Source organism: Cygnus olor, chromosome Z (assembly GCF_009769625.2).
Source record: "Cygnus olor isolate bCygOlo1 chromosome Z, bCygOlo1.pri.v2, whole genome shotgun sequence".
NCBI classification, from domain to species: Eukaryota; Metazoa; Chordata; class Aves; order Anseriformes; family Anatidae; genus Cygnus; species Cygnus olor.
Genome location: NC_049198.1, coordinates 51,633,605 through 51,655,044, shown reverse-complemented (window position 1 = coordinate 51,655,044; position 21,440 = coordinate 51,633,605). Strand labels below are relative to the sequence as shown.

Here is a 21,440-nt window from a genome sequence, read left to right as displayed (position 1 = left end):
AGCAGGCTCGGTGCCGTGACCACTGCCCTGGGGAGCCTGTCCCAGTGCCCGACCACCCTCTGGGTGCAGAACCTTTCCCTAACACCCAGCCTGACCCTCCCCTGTCCCAGCTCCATGCCGTTCCCTCGGGTCCTGTCGCTGTCCCCAGAGAGCAGAGCTCAGCGCCTGCCCCTCCGCTCCCCTCGTGAGGGAGCCGCAGGCCGCCATGAGGCCTCCCCTCAGCCTGCTCTGCTCTGGGCTGAACAAACCAAGGGGACAAACCCGCGCCGGGGCCGCGGCGAGCGGCGGGGCAGGGCCAGGGACGGAAGCTACCGCCCCCGCCGGCTCCCGTGGGCGTTCTCCTCCTCTCCGCCTGCCCGGCGGGGCCGGCGTCTCTCGGGCCTGGTTCGCGGCCGGGCATCGCCGCCGCGCCGCGGGAGGCGGAGCACGGAGGGCCCATGTCGGCTCCGCGGGCCGCCACGCCGGGACCCGGCCCCGGCCCCGGCCCCGGCCCAAGCCCCGGGTCGGGGGAACCGGTGCCGGTGCACAGCCGGGCCCTGGATCTGGACCTGGGCAGCAGCACGCAGACGTCGCACCGGCTGCTGGCCTACAGCGACGCGCTGCTCTCCATCATCGCCACCGTGATGGTGAGCCCCGGGCCCGGGACGCGGCGGGGCGTCGGGGCTCGGTGCCGGGCTGCTGCCGTGCCCTGCCCGGCCGCGGAGCTGCAGGCAGCAGCCTCCCGGCCCCGAGCCCTGCTGGGTGCCGCGGGTGTTTGCCTGCCCTCCTCCCCCAGCCCAGCCCTGCGGCGCTGCCTGGGTTTGTAGGGACCAGCTGCGGACCCGTGGGGGTGTGCGGTGAGCAGCCCTGCGGGCGGTGTCTGTGGAAAGGGACGCCTTGGGGGTGGGGGAGAGGAATTGAGTCGTCTCTGTTCGGCAGAAAAAGAATTTCGTCTCACAGAGCTGCGGGTTACTCCTGTATTTGTGAAACACAAGTAGAGGAACTCGGATAGGACTGCTTGACCCATGAATATCTGCAGCCATCTAAAGTTCCTTTCAGGTTTCATTCAAGCTCTGAGATAGGAAAAGACATGCGTGTGTACTAATAGTGCTTTCTTATTTCAGATTTTGCCTGTGGCCCACACAAAAATACATCCCGATCAGGTATCTTTTCTGTTGCTGTTTTTTGTTGTTTCTGGTATCTTTGGAAATGCATGTTACGTCCTAATTTAACACCCCACTTCAGTATGAGTTCCAAACTTTAAAAAGAAAGCTAAATAACATTAAAGCTGACAGAAATTTCCTCTAGGAGGAGGAGCTGTTGAACTCGAGGTGAAAAATTTTAAATACTGAAGATCTGTGTAATCTACAGAAGTCACGATATAAAGCCTGAATGAGATGTATCTGATATACATGTCATAGATTTTATGCGGTTACTTTTTTGTGAAGATGAATTACCTGTCAGACCAAAGCATCTTCCAGAAAACATCTCTTGTTTGTAATACATCATCAGTTAGAGAAGCCACTTAATGTAGTGCAACCTGGATGCTGGCTTTAAGATCAATTTAATCACAACTGTAATCAAAATAAAAAAAGGGACTACAGAAAATTAAATCAGAAAGAAGCAGGAGTGTTGGGCAATGCAATTTAATCTTTTGAGGAGATTCATGATTTTTTAATCACAATTTGTTTTTCTGCTCTTAAAAACAGAGCTAGACTCCAAATTGAATGTTTTGCCTCAGTTAGTTTAGGAAACTCAGGTATGGTCCAAAAAATACACTGCATTAGTCTGTTTAATCCATTGTGATGTTGTGGTGGTACGTGCAGAATTGATGTGGTTGAGCCCTTCCCTGCCTCATTGTGAATAATCATCATATGAAAATCTGTAGGACACTTTTACTTCAGAAGTCAGTGTTAAGGAAATAATAGGGATGTTTTATAGCCAGCCCTTCTCTGAAATGCATTATCACAGTAACTGCAACGTGAGAGTGCATGAATGAATCAAAGGGTGAACTGAGGTTTGGAAAGCCTAGATTTTACAGATTGAAGAGTTGTGTTGGAATATCATAGTCCATTAACTACACATTTCAGCATACTTATCAGTGTCTAATACAGTTCGTCTGCATGATGGTAAAAAAAAAAGACTGTTGGAGGAAAACTGCATTACTGGCAAGCATTTTCAAAAAATACTCTGTATTACTGCATGTCATTCCCATTCATAAGTAAGTTAGTACTTTCAGAAAATAACTATTTTTCCTTTTTGTCTGGGTGTCACTTTTTATTTTGTTTCAGAAACTAGGTGAAAGCGTTCAGCAACTTCTTCTAACAAAAATTGCAGTCTACTTGATGACCTTCTTAATAGTCACAGTGGCATGGGCAGCTCATGTAAGGTATGAACAAGGAAGAATGTTTAACTCCACTACAGAGTTAAAGAAAAGCTGTTGTTTAAAAGGGCAGAAGATCACCTTCTGTCTGATACATTTCTGTGTTGCTGATATATTTCTGGATTTCTGGATGTTTTTGGATAGTAATTATAAAAATGCACTGTAAGAAGTGCTATCCTAATCAGTGACTTAATGTATTTCTACACTATAGAAACTGTGATACAAAAAAAAACAAGCATTATATGTCTTCAAATTCAGAGTTACCGTTCATTTCACTTAATATTCTTGATGGAATTAAACTTAAAAGCATGCTGAAAAAGCATGACATTTTAAGTTGTGTGATGCACAAATAGAGGAATCCAGATACGACTGCTGGCCTAAAACTTGTCTTTTTCAGTCCTCAGCAGTGCTTCTTGCAGAACTAGTTGTGATGTTGCAGATGCTGCATTTTTCAGAGCTGTGGACACTGCTGCTTTGCCACTTACCCGTACCTTAGTAGTCAAAAAGAAATTGATGTGCAGGCATTTTGTGGGGGTAGAGCAGCAAGCATTTTTTTTCTTCTGCTGTAGTATTCTGAGGGTTTCTGTTCTTAAGAACAAGGTAAGCTGGTCCTCTTTCCAAATACATTCATTTAAAGCCAGTTTGGATTGTGTTCTAATGAGTTCACTAAAAACTAAAATTACTTTGCTTTCTTTAGAGCTCAGTTGTATGGAGGCAGTTCTAATTTGTCATTTTTTTTCCTAACAGCCCAGATTCTTGGTAATACTTCCAAGTATTTACAATAATTAAACAGCAAACAGCTATAACCCAAAGCAACATTTTGTTTTTTGAACTTGATATACTTACCTCTAGTGAACAGCTTGCAGTGTTAACAGGTGAGCTGAAATGTGGCAGTTGGTCTTTGGTGTACTTGTTTCTGGGTAAAGCGACAGCCTCTTAAAACTTAAGGAAAACAAAGTATAATTGAGCATTATTAATTTCTAAGTCAGCATATGTCAGAAAGCTGTGAATAGATAGTATAGTTTTAAAGGAAACATGGCACGGATATATCTTACCTCTATGGTATTGCTAAAATCCTCTCAGTTAAGCTAAAAATCAAGGCAACTCTGCAGTTTACTCTCTACAATACTGGAATCATAGGGTCATAGAATGGTTTGGGTTGGAAAGGACCTTAAAGATCATCTAATTCCTCCCCCCTTCCATGGGCAGGGACACTTCCCACTGGACCAGGTTGCTCAAAGCCCCATCCAGCCTGGCCTTGAACACTTCCAAGGATGGGACGCTTTAAAGAATCGTGGCAGAGCTTTTTTGATTTATCACGTTAACAACTATTACCACTTTTTTTCTTTTAAGTAAGTGGATTGATCCTATTCTGTCAGAGGCGCAACCTGTAATTACCTGCTATCTTCCATTTTCCAAGGTGTGATATCCATTTGTAGTTCTCTGCATTGTTAGGATTTTGGTGTCTTACTTGATGTGTCAGAATTGCCATCTTGATTACTTTTTCACACATGAATTGGCTCTTAACAACAGTTAAATTTACCTCACAGTAAAGATACAATTACAAGTGCAGAGGAAGGATAGAGCCAAAAAAAAATAGTAATAAAGATAATAAGTCAGTTTGATACATCTTATGCCACTTGTCCTTCAAATAGAAATGGGGTTCTTAACTTTTCCGTGACTGAACTTGACTGTTCATATCTACCTTTTCAATTTTTTTTCTAACAAGTGACTTCCATGTTTGAGTTAATGTTTTGGTAGCACTTGGTTTGGTAGCACTTGGACTGCTTGCATAAATTCTGAAGCAAAGGACATCAGGTTCCCCTATAATACAACAAATGTATAATTTATATGCAATGTTGTAACATGTTTTGCGAGCTGGCTTGTTCATGGTATCTTAACTTGCCTTGACAGGTTGTTTCAGGTGATAGAACTTATAGACGACGTCCTTGCTCTTCTAAATCTGGTGAGTCTTACCCAACATACTTGGTGATTAACTACCAAGTATAGGTCACTTTTTCTTTAGACTGCATGCACATGACAGAATGTTTCTAATTTAAATCAATTCCACCAAATTTCAAAGCCAAGAAGGTACAGAGAGCTTTAATTCCTCTTTGCCAAAGCACGTGTTTGATAACTAACTTGCTTTTAACTTGCACATGTTGCACTTGCATTGTAAACCAAAAGAAGATCTGCACCAGGTTAGGTGGAAGTTCATCTGAGGGAACTGAAGAGGCACCTAGGCAGAAAGATTTTGACTTTGCTGGTCTGTGTGGCTTTTTTCCTCCAGACTTGAGAAAATGAAATTCTGTGTCTGTTGTGGCAAAAATCATAGCTGTGGGTTTGAGTTGCAGTTTTGTTTTCAGCCATTTCTCTGTTTAAGTTACCCAGAAATTCATTGTGAAGCTTATTTGAAACACAATCTTAAAAAAACTGTATCTGAGAGACCAGTCTTTGGTGCAGTGTTTTGAGATTTACTCTTTACTAAATCTTATCTGTTAAAAATTCTTCATTTATTTGGGTGTGTATTTTTTAATCAGCCACCTTGTGATATCTTGGTTACAGTTATTTGTAACGAGGTGCTGCAATGGAGACTGTATTTTTGCTTTCAGCTAGACCTTTGTATTTTTACTATATTGCTTAAAATTCGGTTCTCTTAACAATGCACAATTACACAGTTCGTTTAACTTTTGTGACTAAAAAGTACTGAGTTTAAATTCTGTAAGAACGCTACAGGAATTTATGTAAGAAGAATTGTTTACGGCATATAATTCTTCTCTAATTTAGCTTTCAAAGCAATGCGTTTCATAGAATCATAGAATGGCTTGGATTGGAGGAGACCTTAAAGATCATCCAACTCCAGCACCCTGCTATAGGCAGGGATGCCACCCACTAGATCAGGTTGGCCAAGGCCCCATCCAACCTGGCCTTGAACACCTCCAGGGATGGGGCATCCTCAGCTTCTCTGGGCAACCTGTGCCAGACTTACTACCCTTATAGTGAAGAATTTCTTCCTAATGTCTAATCTAAATCTATCCTCTTAGTTTTAAGACCATTGCCCCTTGTCCTATCATTATCTACTTGAGTAGATTTCCTCTCCATCCTTTTTATAAGACCCCTTTAGGTACTGAAAGGCCACAATGAGGTCTCTGCGGAGCCTTCTCTTCTCTAGGCTGGACAGCCCCAGCTCCCTCAGCCTTTCTTCATAGGAGAGGTGCTCCAGCCCTCTGATCATCATTTCTGCTTGCTTTAGGTTTGTTTGTTTGTTTTTCCTTAGCTAATATTTGAAAAATTTATGATCAGAAATTAATGGTTTTGACAAGGGAAATCAGAAGCACCTCCTCAGGATGTGTGGTATTTTTGGCATTGCTAGTCAAGTGAGAAGTCTGTTAGGAGCCATAAGAAAAGCTTTTATTTGTGGTACTGTTAACAAAACTGTAGTATTTTCTAAAATAAGTATGTACAGTTTGGATAACAAACCTTGAAGGTGTGTACAGAACTGGCTGTATGTTTCAGTCATAGCTCAGCAACTTCAGAAATATTTTTTTTTTTTTCAAGATGCAACACTTGCATTTGAGCTGTTCATGTTATGTTCTCTGGCTACATCTTAAATGATGGTTTTGCTTGCTTGTAGTTCACCGAGTGTTTCAGTACACTTTTTTTCTTTTCTTTAGGCTTGTATGATGATCATAACTTTCTTGCCATACACTGTAAGTACTTTTCTAAAACGTGACATATGTTTATATTACATTTTTTTTCTTTATTTGGAGAGATTATACCAAAGTATTGAGAAAGCCAGGAGAGTATTATTATAGTGTAAACCCTGAATCCGTTCTAGTAGTTAATTTTATAATTAGTGCATTAATCCTTAGTTTCTTAAAATTCATCAAAAAAAATCTTGAAGAATTTTCTGAAAATTCTTCATCTCCTGCATGTCATATGTAGGCCTGGCAGAAAATGGGTAATGTGGAAGATAAATTATAATCACGGAAAGCCATAGTTTCCCAGGTTTTATTTAAAAGAAGCAGATGAATTGAATATCAAAGTTCACCGATGAGAATTTTGAATTTTTAAGGGAACTAAACCTGTATTTCAAACTCCTCTTTAGATAGCAGAATATTTTACTCTTGTAACCTTCAGAGAGTTTTTGGTATAACTTGTGGCTCATTCAGCAGTGGTGATTCTAGCAAACAATTATCTACCTTTTAAATCTGCAGATTTGATGTTCTATGCAATTTCCGGACAGATAACCTTTAGATCCAGCAAGAATTGACCACCATAATTAGCAGAACAAAACAGTTGCTTAAAATGTTTCTTGACTTTTATTGTATGTTTAGAACAGATTTATAGGACAGGTACCTGTTTCTCCATAGATATATCTGTGTTATGTATTAACCTGCAAAGAATAAAGTTGTGGTCAGCAAAAGGGCCTTTGTCAGCAAGAGCACATACTTCTTCCTTGCCTTCAAGTGGAAATAATTTTTGGAAAGTTAGCTGTGTTACCCTAACACACACTGTTACACCCTACTTTTTTTTTTTTTTCTTTTTTTGTCTCACCTAATGAAGCTGCAGAAATTAATACAACAGACAGCCATGGAGGTAGAGAAATTAAATTCAGAAAGGTATCCTAATATCAAGAATATTCAGTTATGAACATCTTGTCTACTGAAAATGTTAAACTTCATGCTCAGCTGCAAATCAGCCTGTAGTTATTAAGAAGACATAGCATTAGAGGGGTTGAATTTTAGCAGTATCAGCATATGAGCAAAGCCATCTGTCCAGATACCCTCTGTTGGGATGCTTGCATGTGTTTGTGGCTAGAAGCTGCTTTTAGTGGAATTATATCAAAAAGCCAAGTGTTATTTATGTTTTAAAGTTTCAGTATTGAATGAAGAATACTCCCTTTTCTCTGTTGTTATTCCTACATTGCTTCCTAACTACATGTTTGATCTGGTCGCATTTTTTCTAGTTTTCCTTAATGGCCTCCTTTCCAGAAGTACCTTTTGGAATTTTCCTGTTCAGCGTCTGTGCTGTTGTCATTGGCCTTATACAGGTATTACAGCTATCCCCTTACATTTTCACTTTTAGAGGCTAGATTCTATTGGGTTGAACTAAAATAAGGTTTATTAACTGTGGATATAAATTGCTAAGTGTCTTTTTCTTTTGTACAGCAGTATTTTTCAAAGCTTGCCAGAAGAAAACACCTGTTAATGAGATGATTGCCACTGTCCTGTGAAACTGATATATGCAACTAAATCAGCTGATCTCAAAGTCCACAGAATTTCTTCCCTCTCTTTAAAAACACATTGACGAAATAGTAGTTGACCTTTCCTGCTGAAGTTCCCATTGAGCCACACAGTAATGGCTGAGTGAACAGAGAGAGGCTTTCTGACTCAGGACTAAGTACTTAGCATGGCACTGTTTTTTGCCTGGAACAGTGCCTTGTCACTTTCTGTTCCTTGTTGTGGAGGCCTGCCTTCTTCATGTAAGATCCATGGTCATGTCAACCTCTGCAGTGGAAACTAAAATCCTGATACACAGAAAAGTGTGAAATCTCAGAGTTTCTAAGACAGGTCCTCCATGTGGGAGTGAAAAATAAGGTTGAATGTGTTCTGGAATTTGTTGATTTATAGTTTTGCAGTTATATAGCTGAAATGCTGCGTGTACTTGTGTGTATTACCTTCACTAATGCTCTTTTCCTTGCAGGCTGTGATGGTAGTGTATGGATTCTATCACCCACACTTACTGAATCAACAGATACAAGTGTCTGAAAATCAGAGTTTCTATAAACATCATATCTTGAAGATTATCCTAAGAGGACCGATTTTATGTTTTTTAGCAGCCATCTTTTCCTTTTTCTTTATTCCTTTGGTAAGTTCTCCCAGTTAACAGAGTACCTGGGTACAGCAGTTTGTATTATCTGTGTTTGTGTCTGTGTGTTAAAATAATGGTGTCCATGTTAAATGTGCAGACTTTCTCAGTTGCTGGCTCTATGGTGATGTAATCATGGTTGCTATTTTGTGTTGGATGTTTTCAATTCATACAGGCCAATCTGTAGTTTGATCTGTGAATTTTGCATAGGTTTTCAAAGAATATTCTGCTACAGTATTTGCTTTACTTGCTTAGGCTTGGTTTTCATAATGATTCCCTTAATTACTCTTCAGAAGCAGGTCTTCTAAACTGTAACTTAGCATCTTCCTTATCATATGTCAGTGAGATAATGTGAAAGGTTACATGAAATAAATATCACATTGCACAACTGAAGATAGGTGAATATAACTGCTGCGCTCACAAGGTGTAAGAACAAATTGAATAAATAGACCAGTTAGCCAACCTGCATCTCAAAACAAATGTTTTTCACTAAAGCCTGCTCTTACAGCAGCCTCGGCCACCTTTATGAAGTGGTAAGGTTGCATCTACATATTAATAACCATGGAAATTAATCAGTGTTTTAACCGCAAAATTTGGGAGATATTGGGTTACTATTGATAAAAGGGACAATTGTGAGTCCAAGCATGAAAATAACCAATTTTAACAAAATATTCTCCTAATCTCAGTCTTTCCTGTTATTTCCTTCTCCCTCTCTTGTTCACTAGTATTTTTATTTTTTTTAATTAACATGAGTCAGATTAATCTCCAGGTTGCTCTTGTGTTTAGACTTGTGCAGTCTGTGAACCGCTTATGACCCACTGAGCTGTCTTTTGGACAGAAGCAGTACAGAGACACTTACACACTTCAAAAAGCGTGTAAAGTTCAGGACACAGACACTTAAATCATGCTCTTTTTTTTAGGGAACTTGTTGAGATAGATGTATTCAAATTTGAGAGAGATGGGGTGTTTTTGTAATAATGACTCTTCACAGAGATGTTTAACAGAGCTTCTGCCTTCATCAAAGACATAAAGGAACCAGCAGAGATTCAAACAATTTTATGAAGTTTTTACAGAATACTGGTCAAAATCTGCAAAGAGCTCTGCCCTTGAGAGTATCCCTCACAGCTGTTTCTTTGCCTTAGCTTAAGAAACCTTTATACCTCTTCCCTGCCTGCACCCTCCATCACCTTATTTCAATACATCTTTTTGTGCAGCCTGCTGGAATTACAAATGTGATTCAACCAAAGAAAGTATTTTTGTGCTTTTTTGTTTGTTTGTTTGCCAGTTTTGTTGTCTACAGCCATTTCCTGGTCACGTTATTACATTGTTATCCAAATAACTTGCCAGCACAATGCAGGGGTGCTTAGGAGTTTTAGCTGGCAAACTTGACTTTTCAGGTTGAGTGGCAAGTGACAGATAATACTAGAAACATGTGATGGTTCTCCAACCTCCTGAGAAATCCTTACTGCATTTGTTAGCAGGATTATTCCCATTCCTGTTTCAACTTAGTACTCATAGCTGGTACTAAACTAGCTATCAAAACTAAACTAGTGATAAAAAAGCATTAGGCTGCACATGTAATATTCAAGAGGTACATGTTGATTTCTGGTGAGTCATATCCATGTCATAAAATCAAGACTTTTTTTTTCCTCAATGTGATTATACCTAAAGGTTGAGAATAATAGTTTAATATTAAACTTAGAAAGAAATTTACATTTTGATAACTAAATTTAAACTCTGTTTATTTTTCTCTCCATAGTCTTACGTACTTCTTGGGCTTGTAATCGTTTTTCCACATCTCTCTCGATTCATTACGTGGTGCAAAACCAAGATTTTGGGTGAGTAAGAGCATTTCTAGGGATTATGTTCAGATGTGTTATTAGGTTGTCAACATGTTATCCAAATAGCATGGAATGAAGTAATTTTAATTCTACTTCCAATTTCACTCTTGGAATACAGTGATTTGGTGTTTTATTGCTTTGCTTCCAGTTTCTCCATAGCTCCATGCTTTCCCTTTAATTTACTAATAGATATATGTAAGGTATACATTACAAAGTTTTTTTTCTGAAAGCAAAACCTCTCTGGTTTTTTGCTGAGTGATGGCTGCAGGCCATCCCTCTTCCCTTCTAAAAAAGAAGCATATAGAAAGCAAGCTCTATACCTGTATCATTTCCCAGCAGTGCTGTATGGTCCCACTTTCTCAAACTGGCAATCAACAGCACGTTTGAGAGTCTGTAACAAGCAGGTATATAATTGAAACACATCTAGTGTAAGTAACTGTTCAGTGCGTTATGCCTTACTAATCTAACTGCTGTGGCCTAAATGTTTAAGTTCGCACATGGCTAAAGACAGCCTAAATCCATGCTGCCTTCCCTCAAGCTCCTTGCTGAGGTTCCTTCTGCCCCCTTTCTGTCAACACTAGCCATTGCATAACCATGCCAACAGCCAGTTGTGTTAATTCAGCTCTACTGAGACTCCACTGAGGAAAGATGTTGCCGGTGCCAAAATAAAAGAGGAGGTGTTACCATGCAAGCTATTTAGCCAAAAGGGGAACTGTCCCCCTTTGAGAGTAATATTAACTGACCAGAAAAATACAAAACAGATGTATGTCTTTGGAATAAGCACTGCAGAGGTGAGTCAGCAGAGTAACACCTTTGTGCCTCTGCTGCTTCATTTTAGCCCAGGACAAGTCCATCTTTGTTTGCTATGAATGGTAATTTATTTTTGACTCTACCATGCAGGAGCAGGATTAGGCAGGTAGAAATGCTTTGAAACAGCTGAAGCCAGAGTCTCAGATCCAGAGAACAAATGGACAGAGATATTTTGCTGTGCCTGCTGCAACGGGGACACTGCTATTCACAGCCAGGTCAAGGCTGTCTTTGTCTAACCCTGTCAGATGGCTAACATAATTTACTGCTATATTGATTGAGATGTGTTTACACTTGTTTTTTAATTGAGTTTCTCTCTTTAATTCTGGAAACTGCAGGATTTTTCTTCACCAAATCTATACTCCTGAGGTGGTGCAGCTTGGCTAGCTGGGCAATTCAAAGCTCAGTCTTTAGGGATGAGTTTGATGTTTTCTTTAAAAGCTCCAGAGCCCCATCTTTTGGCGAAAGGCTGGATTTATTTTAAAGCAGGTGATTTCATGTGCCAGTGCAGCCCTGATTCTGCAGTGAGGTTTTTCTTCCCATGCAGCATAAGTTCTTCACAGTGTCTTTGGGGACCTACAGTTATTAGGGCTTCCTGGAGAAGCCTTCCTGTGCCCTTCTGGCACAGCATCTGATTTGTTTATCTCTAATATCTTGTTCAATTAGAGCTTTGGGCCCCTATTCATTTGGTGGAAATGGTCTGCCATAGGTTTAAAGGACAGGTTTTTTTTTTGTCTCTGATGTGCTTGTCCTGTATGAAAGCAACATGAACTTCAGGGAGAGCCACAGCTGCAGAAAAAAAGTGGAATGAGTGACGTGTGGATGAACAGCACCCTTTTTTCTACGGAAAGATTTTGAGGGGTGGGGAGAAAGAAAAAGGGAGATCACAGTAGGTTTTTTGTTGTTATTCTTGTTGTTGTTTTTGTTTTTTAATGCTTTAACTACCTTGCTTTGTACTGTCTGATTTTTGTCTTTCATTAGTATACATCCAGGTTTGTTTTCCAGGTCAGAGAAATGAAGAAGAGGAACACCATAGCTTAGAAACCTTTAGTTTTTACCTTAGTGAGCCTCTGAGTAAGGAACGGGTAGAAGCATTCAGCGATGGAGTCTATGCCATTGTAGCAACCCTGCTCATTTTGGATATATGGTAAGGTTTTGTGTTGCCTCTGACAATTTGTGTTAACTATAATGCCAATTCATGTCTATATGTAATATCTGAGGAAATAAAACTAACCAAACATAGTCTTTACTTCTAAAGCCTGCAGTGGTTACCTCAAGTGTGATTTTTCTGGAAAGTTACAGAACACAAACGGAAGATATTTTTAGCTCCCACATTTCAGAAGTAGTGATTATTAGTCTGTTTAATGTATATTGGGTTGGAGAGTCTTGAAGGACAAAGTTTCCTTTATGTTTGGATGTGTTTTCAGATAAAAGGCTTTTACCAACAAAAGCTGTTTAGTCCCTGTGGCAGCTTTATTACATTAACCTAAAGGAAAGCCAATTTACTTTTGTGTTTCCTTTCAGATTTAATTTAATTCTTGAACTTTTATTTGAAATGCTTCGTTTGAGGTACAAATTAGAGAACTACAGAGTGGATGCCTGTTCTTTCCTGCATGCCCAGATTAGAACAAAATACTTAATTGTTGCTCCAGGTGTGCTTTTATAAAACTAACATGCAAAGTAAAGTAAGTTTTCTCTCCACAGTGAAGACAATGTCCCTGATCCAAGAGAAGTGAGAGAGAAGTTTCATGGAAGCCTTCTTGAAGCTTTAAGTGAATATGGGCCAAACTATCTTGCCTACTTTGGCTCATTTGTAACAATTGGTCTCCTGTGGTTTGTCCATCACTCACTTTTCCTATACGTAACAAAAGCTACCCGATTAATGGGACTGCTTAATATACTTTCATTGGCATTCATTGGCGGGCTTCCACTGGCTTACCAGCTGACCAGTGAATTTGCAGAGAAGTCTCACAACGAAATAGAAGCCATTCAGGTCAGCTGTGTTATTACTTTCTTTGCCAGCATATTTCAGTTTGCAATATGGACTACAGCCCTCCTGCATGAAAGGGAAACATTGCATCCTTTTGCTAGATATGGTGGCAAGGAGCATGCCTTCATGTTTGCCAAGCTGGCTCTCTACCCTTGTGTAAGCCTAGGGGCCTTCTTTCTAACATGCTTGTTAAGTGAATTTAGCACAGAAATTTTCCATCTTATGCAGATTGTAATCCCATTTGCTTTTCTTGCCTTGCGCATTTTTGTTAGAATTTCCTTAACTCTCATAAAGTCTGTGATGTCTCTCTCCAGGCGGAAGGTTGTATTGTTAGAAGAGGAGGAGGCATGTTTGTCTCCTACTGATACACTGTCCTAAATTTCCATGCAGTGCATGTGAAGTTGCAACATTAATTACAATTCTTCTAACTCACATTGTCTTGATGTGTAATCTGTATTGATCTAAATTAAAGCCTGTGTTTGCCATAACTGGGTCATACTTTAGCTGTAGCTGGTCATGCTTGAGACTCTGCAAAACCAGTAATTGAGAAAAATAAGGAGGTGGGGGAGAAGGAGCTATGTAGGGGAGACAGAGAGCATGTTCCCCTGCCGTGACAATTACCCTTTCGGAAACAAATGCTGCTTGAAGTACAACTGCAGTGATGATTGATGATGAAATACACAGATACCCAGCAAAATGTCTTTTTTCAGACATGTGGTAGTCATTGTGGCAACCAAACACAGGTGTAGAAGCTGGTTATGCTGCTACAAGATAGGGAGTGAGGTTTGGAAGACATAATGGAGACCTGGTTTTCTGGATGGTGAATCAATGTAGGACATTTGTATATACAGATTGGTGGTCTCCCTTTTTATTTTATTTTTATTTTTTTATGGTTACGATGCCTCTTCTGTGTTAGCCACAAACTTGTGGTAGCATTTTGAGAACTACCTGTTTTTGAATGACTCTGAGCATAAGTTTAGATAGAAGTTGCAATCGAGACCCATATGCCTTCTCCCAGGCTGCCTGAACACAAGTTCTTCAGTCATACTTGTTCTTTTTCAAAAGGATGTATTTCACAAATGAGGATCCGTGTGACTACATGAACTAGTTTTGATATATCCCAGGGTAGAAATCTCAAGAGCTGTGGGACTAGAGGTAAATTTGGAAGTCCTTACATTTCTTTTTGGCAGAGGCATTCATTTGTATCTTGAACTTAGTGCCTAACATCTTTAATGCTTTGTTTAAAAGCATTTGGGGGATTTTGGTGTTCAAAAAAAAAGCACCACAAAACAAACAACAACAAGAAAAAACAATAAAACAAAACCAAAGTGCTCTGGCAGATAATGCTTGGAGCAATGGTTAGTAAGAACAAATTCAGATATCTAGTTTCAGTTCAGATCAGTCTGAAAGCACTTGTACTTTTGGTTTGAAGCACCTTGTACTGACATCTAATCCTTAGTATTGTGTAATTCTTGTGAAAAAGTATCTTCAGATATGCAAGGAGTTTTATACCTGGTTTAGGATAAATGATTTACAGTAGGATTCTGTGATGTGTTACGTGTTGCTCTTTCATTCTAATAACTAATAAAAGCACTTTGGGTTCTATGTTTTTGTTTCAACTATGCAGTCAGCACGTAAGCAGTGAATATCTGTATTTGTAATAAATTTCAATCAGTTTGAAAAACAGCAAAGCTTCCAGCCCTTTATTTCTGCTTTCGCAGTTCGGTCATCTTGTTGCAAATTTTTATCTTACAGTCTTTTGTCATAGTAAGTATATATATTAACATCAAGTTTTTTATCAGATATGTGTGAGTGAGCTCTGGAATAGTTTAGGTTCTGGGGTTCAGCTCAGAGAAGTTTGTTGGATGTAAAAAAAAAAACAAAACAACTGCATGCTCTGTGATAGGTAGTTTAGTTAGTCAGATCGTAAAGGCAGCATGGAAAGACACCAAAACTTTTAATAGGATGTAAAGAAAGGTTTATTCTTTTTTTGTTGGTACTTGAAGAAAACGAGACCTGCAACTGAATCTGACCACAGAGTTTCATTCCAGCATTTACAGGGATGCTTTGAAGAGCAGTGAATTGCACTGAATAAATAAAAGTGACTGTATTGACTAAATTTTTCCTCTTTTTTTTTTCCCCACTTGGAAATAAATGATTTCTTCTGCAGAAAGAACTTTTTTTTCTTGTAGTCAGGGTAGTAGTATTTAAACCAAATTTAGTAATGTCTCAGAACCTAAATTTGAAGGCAAACTTGACCTGAGTTTTCATATAAACAGAGTTGGTTTAAGATCATTCTCACTGACATTTTTTGTAAGTTGAAGAAACAAAATGCATTTTGGAACAAAGCATTGCTTTGAATTACAATATTCTCAGGTAGAAATAACATTTCCAAATCTAAGTTTAACAAATTATTCTCTACAGGATTACTAATGACCACAGGTTTTTTGCCTCTAGAAAAGTTAAAGTGACACATTTACAGTGATTATAATAATCATTATAAGAATCACAGAATGGACGAGGTTGAAAGGGACAGCCAGAGACTGTCTAGTCCAACCCTACTTGCCAAGTTAGGGTTGGCTAGAGCAGGTTGCTCAGGGCTGTGTCCATTCAGACTTTGAGTATGTACACACACAGACTCCACAACGTTTCTGGTCAACGTGTTTGAATGTTTAATACGCTTAGAGTAAAAAAGTGGTGGTTTTGTTGTTGTTCCATTTTAAAGTAACTTCCTGTATTTCAGTTTGTGCCCATCGCGTTTCATTCTGTCACTGGGCACAACTAGGAAGGGACTGGCCCAGTCTTTACTCCTCCCCATCAGATATTCTTAAACATTGTTAAGATTTCTCCTGAGCCTTCTCCTGTGGGCTGAACAGGCCCAGCTCTCTGTCTGTTCTTGCATGAGAGATGCTCCAGTCTCCGTTGTCTTCATGGCCCTTTGCTGCACTTGATTTGGAATGTCCTTGTCTCTCGCGTATGGAGGTTGCAGCAACTGAGCACAACACTCTAGACGTGCTCTTACCAGTCGCCTCCCTTCACCTGCTGGTGACACTTTTCCTAAGTCTAGGATTTTGGTTACCTTCTTTGTCCCAACAATAGCTTAAATAAAATATGAATGTGAAGAAAGAATGAAAGTTGCAGTAAAACTTTTGTTCTAATGGCATTGGAATTGTTGCCTGTGGTACTGGTACTGCCACTCAAGAAAAACTACCTCTGAAGCTGAATAGGACAACATGGTAATGCATGGAAGGGTTTGAAAAGTCCATTCTCTCCATTCATAAAATTGTGATTCCAAGATGATGATAGTTTATTTTGCTCAGGCAGGTTGGCCTTAATGAATTCATGTTGAAGATGAATCCATTCAAGTCATTAGAAGATGCTAACAGCAACTTTCAGGCAGCATTGTCATCATAGAATGGCTCGAGTTGGAAGGGACCTTAAAGATCATTCAACTCCAACCCCCCTGCCATTGGCAGGGACACCTCCCACCAGACCAGGTTGCCCAAAGCCCCATCCAGCCTGGCCTTGAGCACCTCCAGGGATGGGGCATCCACAGCTTCTCTGGGCAGCCTGTGCCAGTGCCTCACCACCCTCTGAGTGAAGAATTTCTTGCTAATGTCTAATCTAGAGCTATCCTTAGTTTAAGACCATTCCCCCTTGTTTTATCATTATCTATCTGAGTGAAGAGTCCCTTTCCAAAGCTTTAATTCACTGTAGGAATTTGGCTTGCAGACCTCTGTTTGGTAAACGTGGGGTTAGGACAGTGTCTGGTAACTGACCCCATCTGTTTGCTACTACCGAACAGGACAGAGAGGGAAACGCTTTTTTAGTGGTGAGAGATGCACAGATCTCCTCCAACTCTTATAACTTGAGATTTTATTGCAGGTAACTACACAGTGCAACGTGCTCCCCTTTCTCTTCTTCTCCTGTGGGTGACGGCGGGCGCCATTTCCAGCCGGCGGTGCGGCAGCCTGCCGCTCCTCCTCGGCGGCAGCCCCGAGCTGCTGAGAGCCCTTCTGCTGGGCTTGGAAACGCCTGGCGGGGACGGCGCCATGTCTGTCCCCAAGGAGAAGCCATGAGGAATCCGCCACCTCCCCGTCCGCCCTGAGGAGGAGCCGGGGCGGGACGGGATGGGACGGAGCGGGCGGGCGGTGCTTCCCCGCCTTCCTTCCACCGCCCTCCGCCCTCCACCGCCCGCCTTCTTCCGCCGCCGTCCTGCTTCCCTTCCGCCGCCCTGTCCTCGCCGAGCCGCCAGGATGATCCCCCCGGTGCAGGTCTCGCCCCTCATCAAGGTGAGGCCGCGGCGGCTGCTGCCGCCATCTCGCCCCGAGGGGAGGCGCGGTGCGGGGCCGGGCCGGGCAGGGTCGGGCTGTGCCGGGCAGGGCGGCGGGGTCTGAGCGAAGGGCGCGCCCTTGTCTCTTGCTCCCCGCAGTTCACCCGGTACTCGGCCCTGCTGATGGGGATGATCTACGGCAAGAAGCGATACGGTGAGTGCCGCACGGGGGGCCCCGCAGCGACCCCGGGCTCGTCCTTGCTTCCCTGCCTCCCTCCCGCCCCGCAAGGGCACCTTGAGGCCGCCGCCCGGGCGCCATTTCCCCCCGGCCCCATGGAGCGCCGGGCGGTGCGGGTCTGTGTGGCTGCGCCTCTCCTCGCCTCGTTGTTTTGTGTTTTTATCCCGGTTTGAGCGAGCTAGCAGGTGCGCAGCTTTCCTCCCCGAGCGTTAGGCACCGTGTCTTTAACCAACTGTGTTAACGGCAGACTACCTAAAGCCTATCGCTGAGGAGGAGAGGAGAATAGAGGCCGAGGAGAAGAAGAAGCGTGAAGAGCTTGAGCGGATCGCAAAAGAGCTTGCAGAAGGTAACTGTGCAAATTACCTGAGTCCCGCCGCTGCTCCGTGTTTGTCAGAGACGCCAAGCCACGGGCAGCAGGCCCTGTGCATCCACTGACCGGTGGCCAGGGCTCTGAAGGCTGGCTGGTGCTGTTGTTCCCCAAACTCTTCAGGATGTCCGTGTGTGTAGAGAAACAGGTCAAAGCACTGTTGTAGCCTAGCAGAACTTAGGCTAGGTTAGATAGCGATCTGAATTTCCACTGAGGAAACAAACGGCTGAAAGATGTTGCGTATTCTGGAAGGAATAACTGGAGTTGCATGTTAACTGTACTCAGCTACCTCTTTTCAGCTGGATGCAGTAAACCTGTGTCCCAGTTTATCCATGCAACACAGCTCTCACAAAGGCACCTGATGGTCAAAAACAGATGTCTTACACACCTGCTTATGACTGCAACTCACTTTGAAATGCAGTTGCTAGCATAGTGTTAGAGGTCAGCTTCATTTGTGGCATCTCATGAAAAGAATATGATGAAGGTGGTCTGCTGGGATTAGTGCTGCTTCTATACCTCATTCCTTTCTACTATACAGTATTCCTGCTGCAGCATGCTTTCCCTCTTCCTTATCATTATTTCTTGGGTCTTCTATGCTTTTCCAATATCATTAGTGTGGAATGTGTTCCTAAGTCTGATAAAGGGAAAAAGCGAAAGACTCGGAGATTACTGGTTAATAACCCTGGCGGTTTTTGGTGTAGTTACATGCTTAGTTACTTTTTCTCTAGGTAATACTGGCATTTGTGTTGTCTTGAATGAGGCTAATGCTGAATAAAGCCCATTAAAACTAATCACAAACAAACTACATATACATAAAATCAAATACTCAAGTTGCTGAATAGTATTCTGTAATGGAGGCATAGATATTTTGCACAGCTCTACCATCTTAAATATGTAGCTTTCATTGAACTATTTAAATTATTTTTTAAAATGTTTTCTAGTTTAGCTGGAGCTTTTTGCATTTTGGGGGACAGATGCTGTACCACAGGATTGCTACTGAATTTACTGAATTCTGTGATGATGTCCTTAGGATGGTTAATCTATTTAAATGTCCTGTAATTGCCTGTCTGCTTTCTCAGCAGCAATTTGGCATGGTTCTCCAGTACGAAAAGCAATTGTTTAACTTGATTCTTTTCAGTAGTTGAAGATTGTTTTTTAAAAATGGATAAGTGTCAGTATCTATAATGATAACTCTTTCTTGGCTTATTTGAAGTGGCAGAAACTGTCATTTACCAGCCAGTAAGACCAAAAAGTGTCTTTACCCTAGAGAAAAGAAGTGCACTTCTGTTGAATAAGCAGAAGTGTGAATTACAAAAGCCAGCTAGGAAGAAATGGCATAATTAAGGGCAGCCTTTGATCCTGCTAATGCTTTGCAAATTTCAGTACTGCATGGGAGTGACGAGTAGTCCTAATTATGTTTTGTTTTTTCTTCCCTTCTAGCAAGTGAAGATTCCATTTTGAAATGAACATAAGATCGGATCTTAATTTCGCGCCTAAATACATGGCTAGGCTCTGAACTGTGTAGTGGTTGATGGACTCTGTATGTTATTCTATCAATAAAATACTTACAACACTTCAGTTAGTATTTTTTGACTGATTTGCACTGAAAAGCAACAGAAGTACTTGCACAGTGTCGAAGGAGACGTTGATCACAAGTTGACCATTGCTGCTGCTGACAGAACACTCCCTTGTATTCCTCTGGCATCACAGCTGGTCTCCACACCTATTGCACATAGGGAATGTTTGTGATCAGGACATCAATTGAATTTAAAATATGTTTGAGCCTGTGGAAAAGGCTGGCATTGTACTTGCTGCCTGTAACTTGTATTAATTGGATAGGCCGGAGTGTTGCTGTGATCTTTTTTCAGTTTTGTTACCAATGTGGATAATTGTGCAATTCCTGTATTGCACAGTTGCTGTCAAATTTCACTAATTTGTTGAGCCTTTTGGAAATCTGAGGAATTAGTGCTGACTTATTAATAGGTTTTTAAAATGTTTGAACTCTGCAGGTACCTCACAAGATAACAGGATGTTTTCCCTACTCAAAAGCCAACATCCTTTCAAAAGGCTTATTTTCAGGAGCTCTAAGATGTGAATTGCTGGAAAACTCTCGGTGTTTGTTTATTTATTTATTTTTATTTTTAAAGCACTGGTGCTCAGACATGTTTGTGATGCTAAGCTTTAAGCAGTCAAGTAGTGATTACGTAAAATAAAGGTTACTGAAAAGAACACCAAAATGCAACACTGGGGATTCAGCTGTAACTCTGTGCTTAAACAGAATGTGATTATAGTGGTATTTAAGCTGAAATACTTGCGTTGTTCCAGTAAGGACTGGCCATGGAGGTCAGCATTGCTTTTAGCTGGGGGTTGCTGGGACTGGACCTGGTTTGTGGAACAGCCGTGGTGGCCTGCTTCTCTCCAGAACACTAACCATCCCAACCTTCACGTGTTTTCACTTTGGTGGCCTCTCAGGTTCCTACCGCATGCCTGGTTAAGTGCGGAGGGTGCAGGAGAGGGAGAAGTTTCCATCCTCATATCCCTTGTCTTCCACTGCAATGTTTGGGCCAGTGCTGTTTCTGTCCACTTTGGGGTCAGCTTGGTAGCCCCCCGTAGAGCTGAGCCTGTCCGTCCTGGTGAGTAAACACAGTACAACATAGCCAGGTCCCAGCCTGTACCGTGCAGCCGGGTGGGAGCTCTGCGCATAGAGGATGTGATGGAGGAACCACATGGGATTTCTGCAGCTCGAGCTGCCTTGAGGCGGAATGTGGTGGAGGTGGAAGTGCCACCGTGCCAATGGAGTCCTCAAAAGCTGGCTGCAGGGCCAGGCAAGCAAACCTCTTGCAAAACATTTTATGCTGGGATAATTTTTTTTGAATAAGCCAATACTAAACAGCTCTAGTAATAGCACTTCTGAACATTATAATACGTCTTGCAGTGTCCCATCCTGCTCTCCCACTGGAGCTGAGAGCTGGTTCAAAGTTGAAACTCCCCCCTCGGGCTCTAGGCAGATATTCCAAAAGCAGGACTAGATTACAGCACTCAACAGGGCAGTTGGTTACCTCGCCTGTCTAACACCTTGAGTGGGAAGCAAATTGCAAGCGGTGTGGTTGTGGCAGTGCCACGAGATGGAGAAACGCCTGTTAGTGAAGGATTGCTGACCAGAAAGGACAGCAGTCCTAGCCTTTTGAAAAGTGACTACGTGGTGACTACCATTCCGCAAAAAAATGGGTTCCACAGCCCTGCCTGCATAATATGGGAAAGTTCCCCTCAAACACCCAGCACGTGTGAGGCACCAGGAGGGAGGGACAGGGATGAGTAGAAAGGAGGGGCAGGCTGCCCTGCAGGGAGGGAGGGAGACCCATTCCTTCCCCTTGCACTGGAGGGAAGGGTTTCTGCTCACCAGGTGCCCCTCCTGGGCCCTTGCAGCCGATGGGAGCAGCCCCAAAAGCAACCTGGATGTGGTGGGAAGATGTCTGCTAGCCTCGGAGCCAGGAGCAGCCATGAGAAGCACAGCTGGCATCCTCGAAGTGCAGCTGCGTCCCTGAGAGCCTGGCACATCCGAGACACTCTCACTAAGCGCGAAAACAAGAAACTACGATGGCGAATGTGAGAAACAATCTGCAGCCAGTAACACAGGCTCGGGGGAGGATCTCAGTGAGGTAGCATTTTTATTCGGGATTGCAATGGCAGG

At 42.0% G+C, this 21,440-nt stretch overlaps 2 protein-coding genes across 2 annotated transcripts; both read left to right on the top strand.

The window, feature by feature from the left end:
* The first annotated feature begins 333 nt into the window (after positions 1-333).
* On the top strand, positions 334-14,557 carry TMEM175 (transmembrane protein 175). The gene is made up of 10 exons (XM_040542166.1): positions 334-626; positions 1,104-1,142; positions 2,271-2,368; positions 4,277-4,328; positions 6,037-6,072; positions 7,332-7,415; positions 8,069-8,233; positions 9,993-10,071; positions 11,887-12,028; positions 12,586-14,557. The coding sequence occupies exons 1-10, from the start codon at positions 438-440 to the stop codon at positions 13,247-13,249; spliced, it is 1,548 nt and encodes a 515-aa protein (XP_040398100.1). The 5' UTR covers positions 334-437; the 3' UTR covers positions 13,250-14,557.
* Positions 14,558-17,005: 2,448 nt separating this feature from the next.
* On the top strand, positions 17,006-19,322 carry ATP5ME (ATP synthase membrane subunit e). The gene is made up of 4 exons (XM_040542164.1): positions 17,006-17,163; positions 17,304-17,358; positions 17,630-17,728; positions 19,190-19,322. Exons 1-4 carry the CDS (start codon positions 17,128-17,130, stop codon positions 19,213-19,215), a joined length of 216 nt encoding a protein of 71 aa, XP_040398098.1. The 5' UTR covers positions 17,006-17,127; the 3' UTR covers positions 19,216-19,322.
* Positions 19,323-21,440: the final 2,118 nt, after the last annotated feature.

Coding starts and splice junctions, on each gene's coding strand:
- TMEM175 (XM_040542166.1), top strand. CDS start 438: ATGTCGGCTCCGCGGGCCGCCACGCCGGGACCCGGCCCCGGCCCCGGC. Junction 627..1,103: donor CCATCATCGCCACCGTGATG/GTGAGCCCCGGG, acceptor TTCTTATTTCAG/ATTTTGCCTGTGGCCCACAC. Junction 7,416..8,068: donor TTGTCATTGGCCTTATACAG/GTATTACAGCTA, acceptor TTTTCCTTGCAG/GCTGTGATGGTAGTGTATGG.
- ATP5ME (XM_040542164.1), top strand. CDS start 17,128: ATGATCCCCCCGGTGCAGGTCTCGCCCCTCATCAAG. Junction 17,164..17,303: donor AGGTCTCGCCCCTCATCAAG/GTGAGGCCGCGG, acceptor TGCTCCCCGCAG/TTCACCCGGTACTCGGCCCT. Junction 17,359..17,629: donor CTACGGCAAGAAGCGATACG/GTGAGTGCCGCA, acceptor TGTTAACGGCAG/ACTACCTAAAGCCTATCGCT.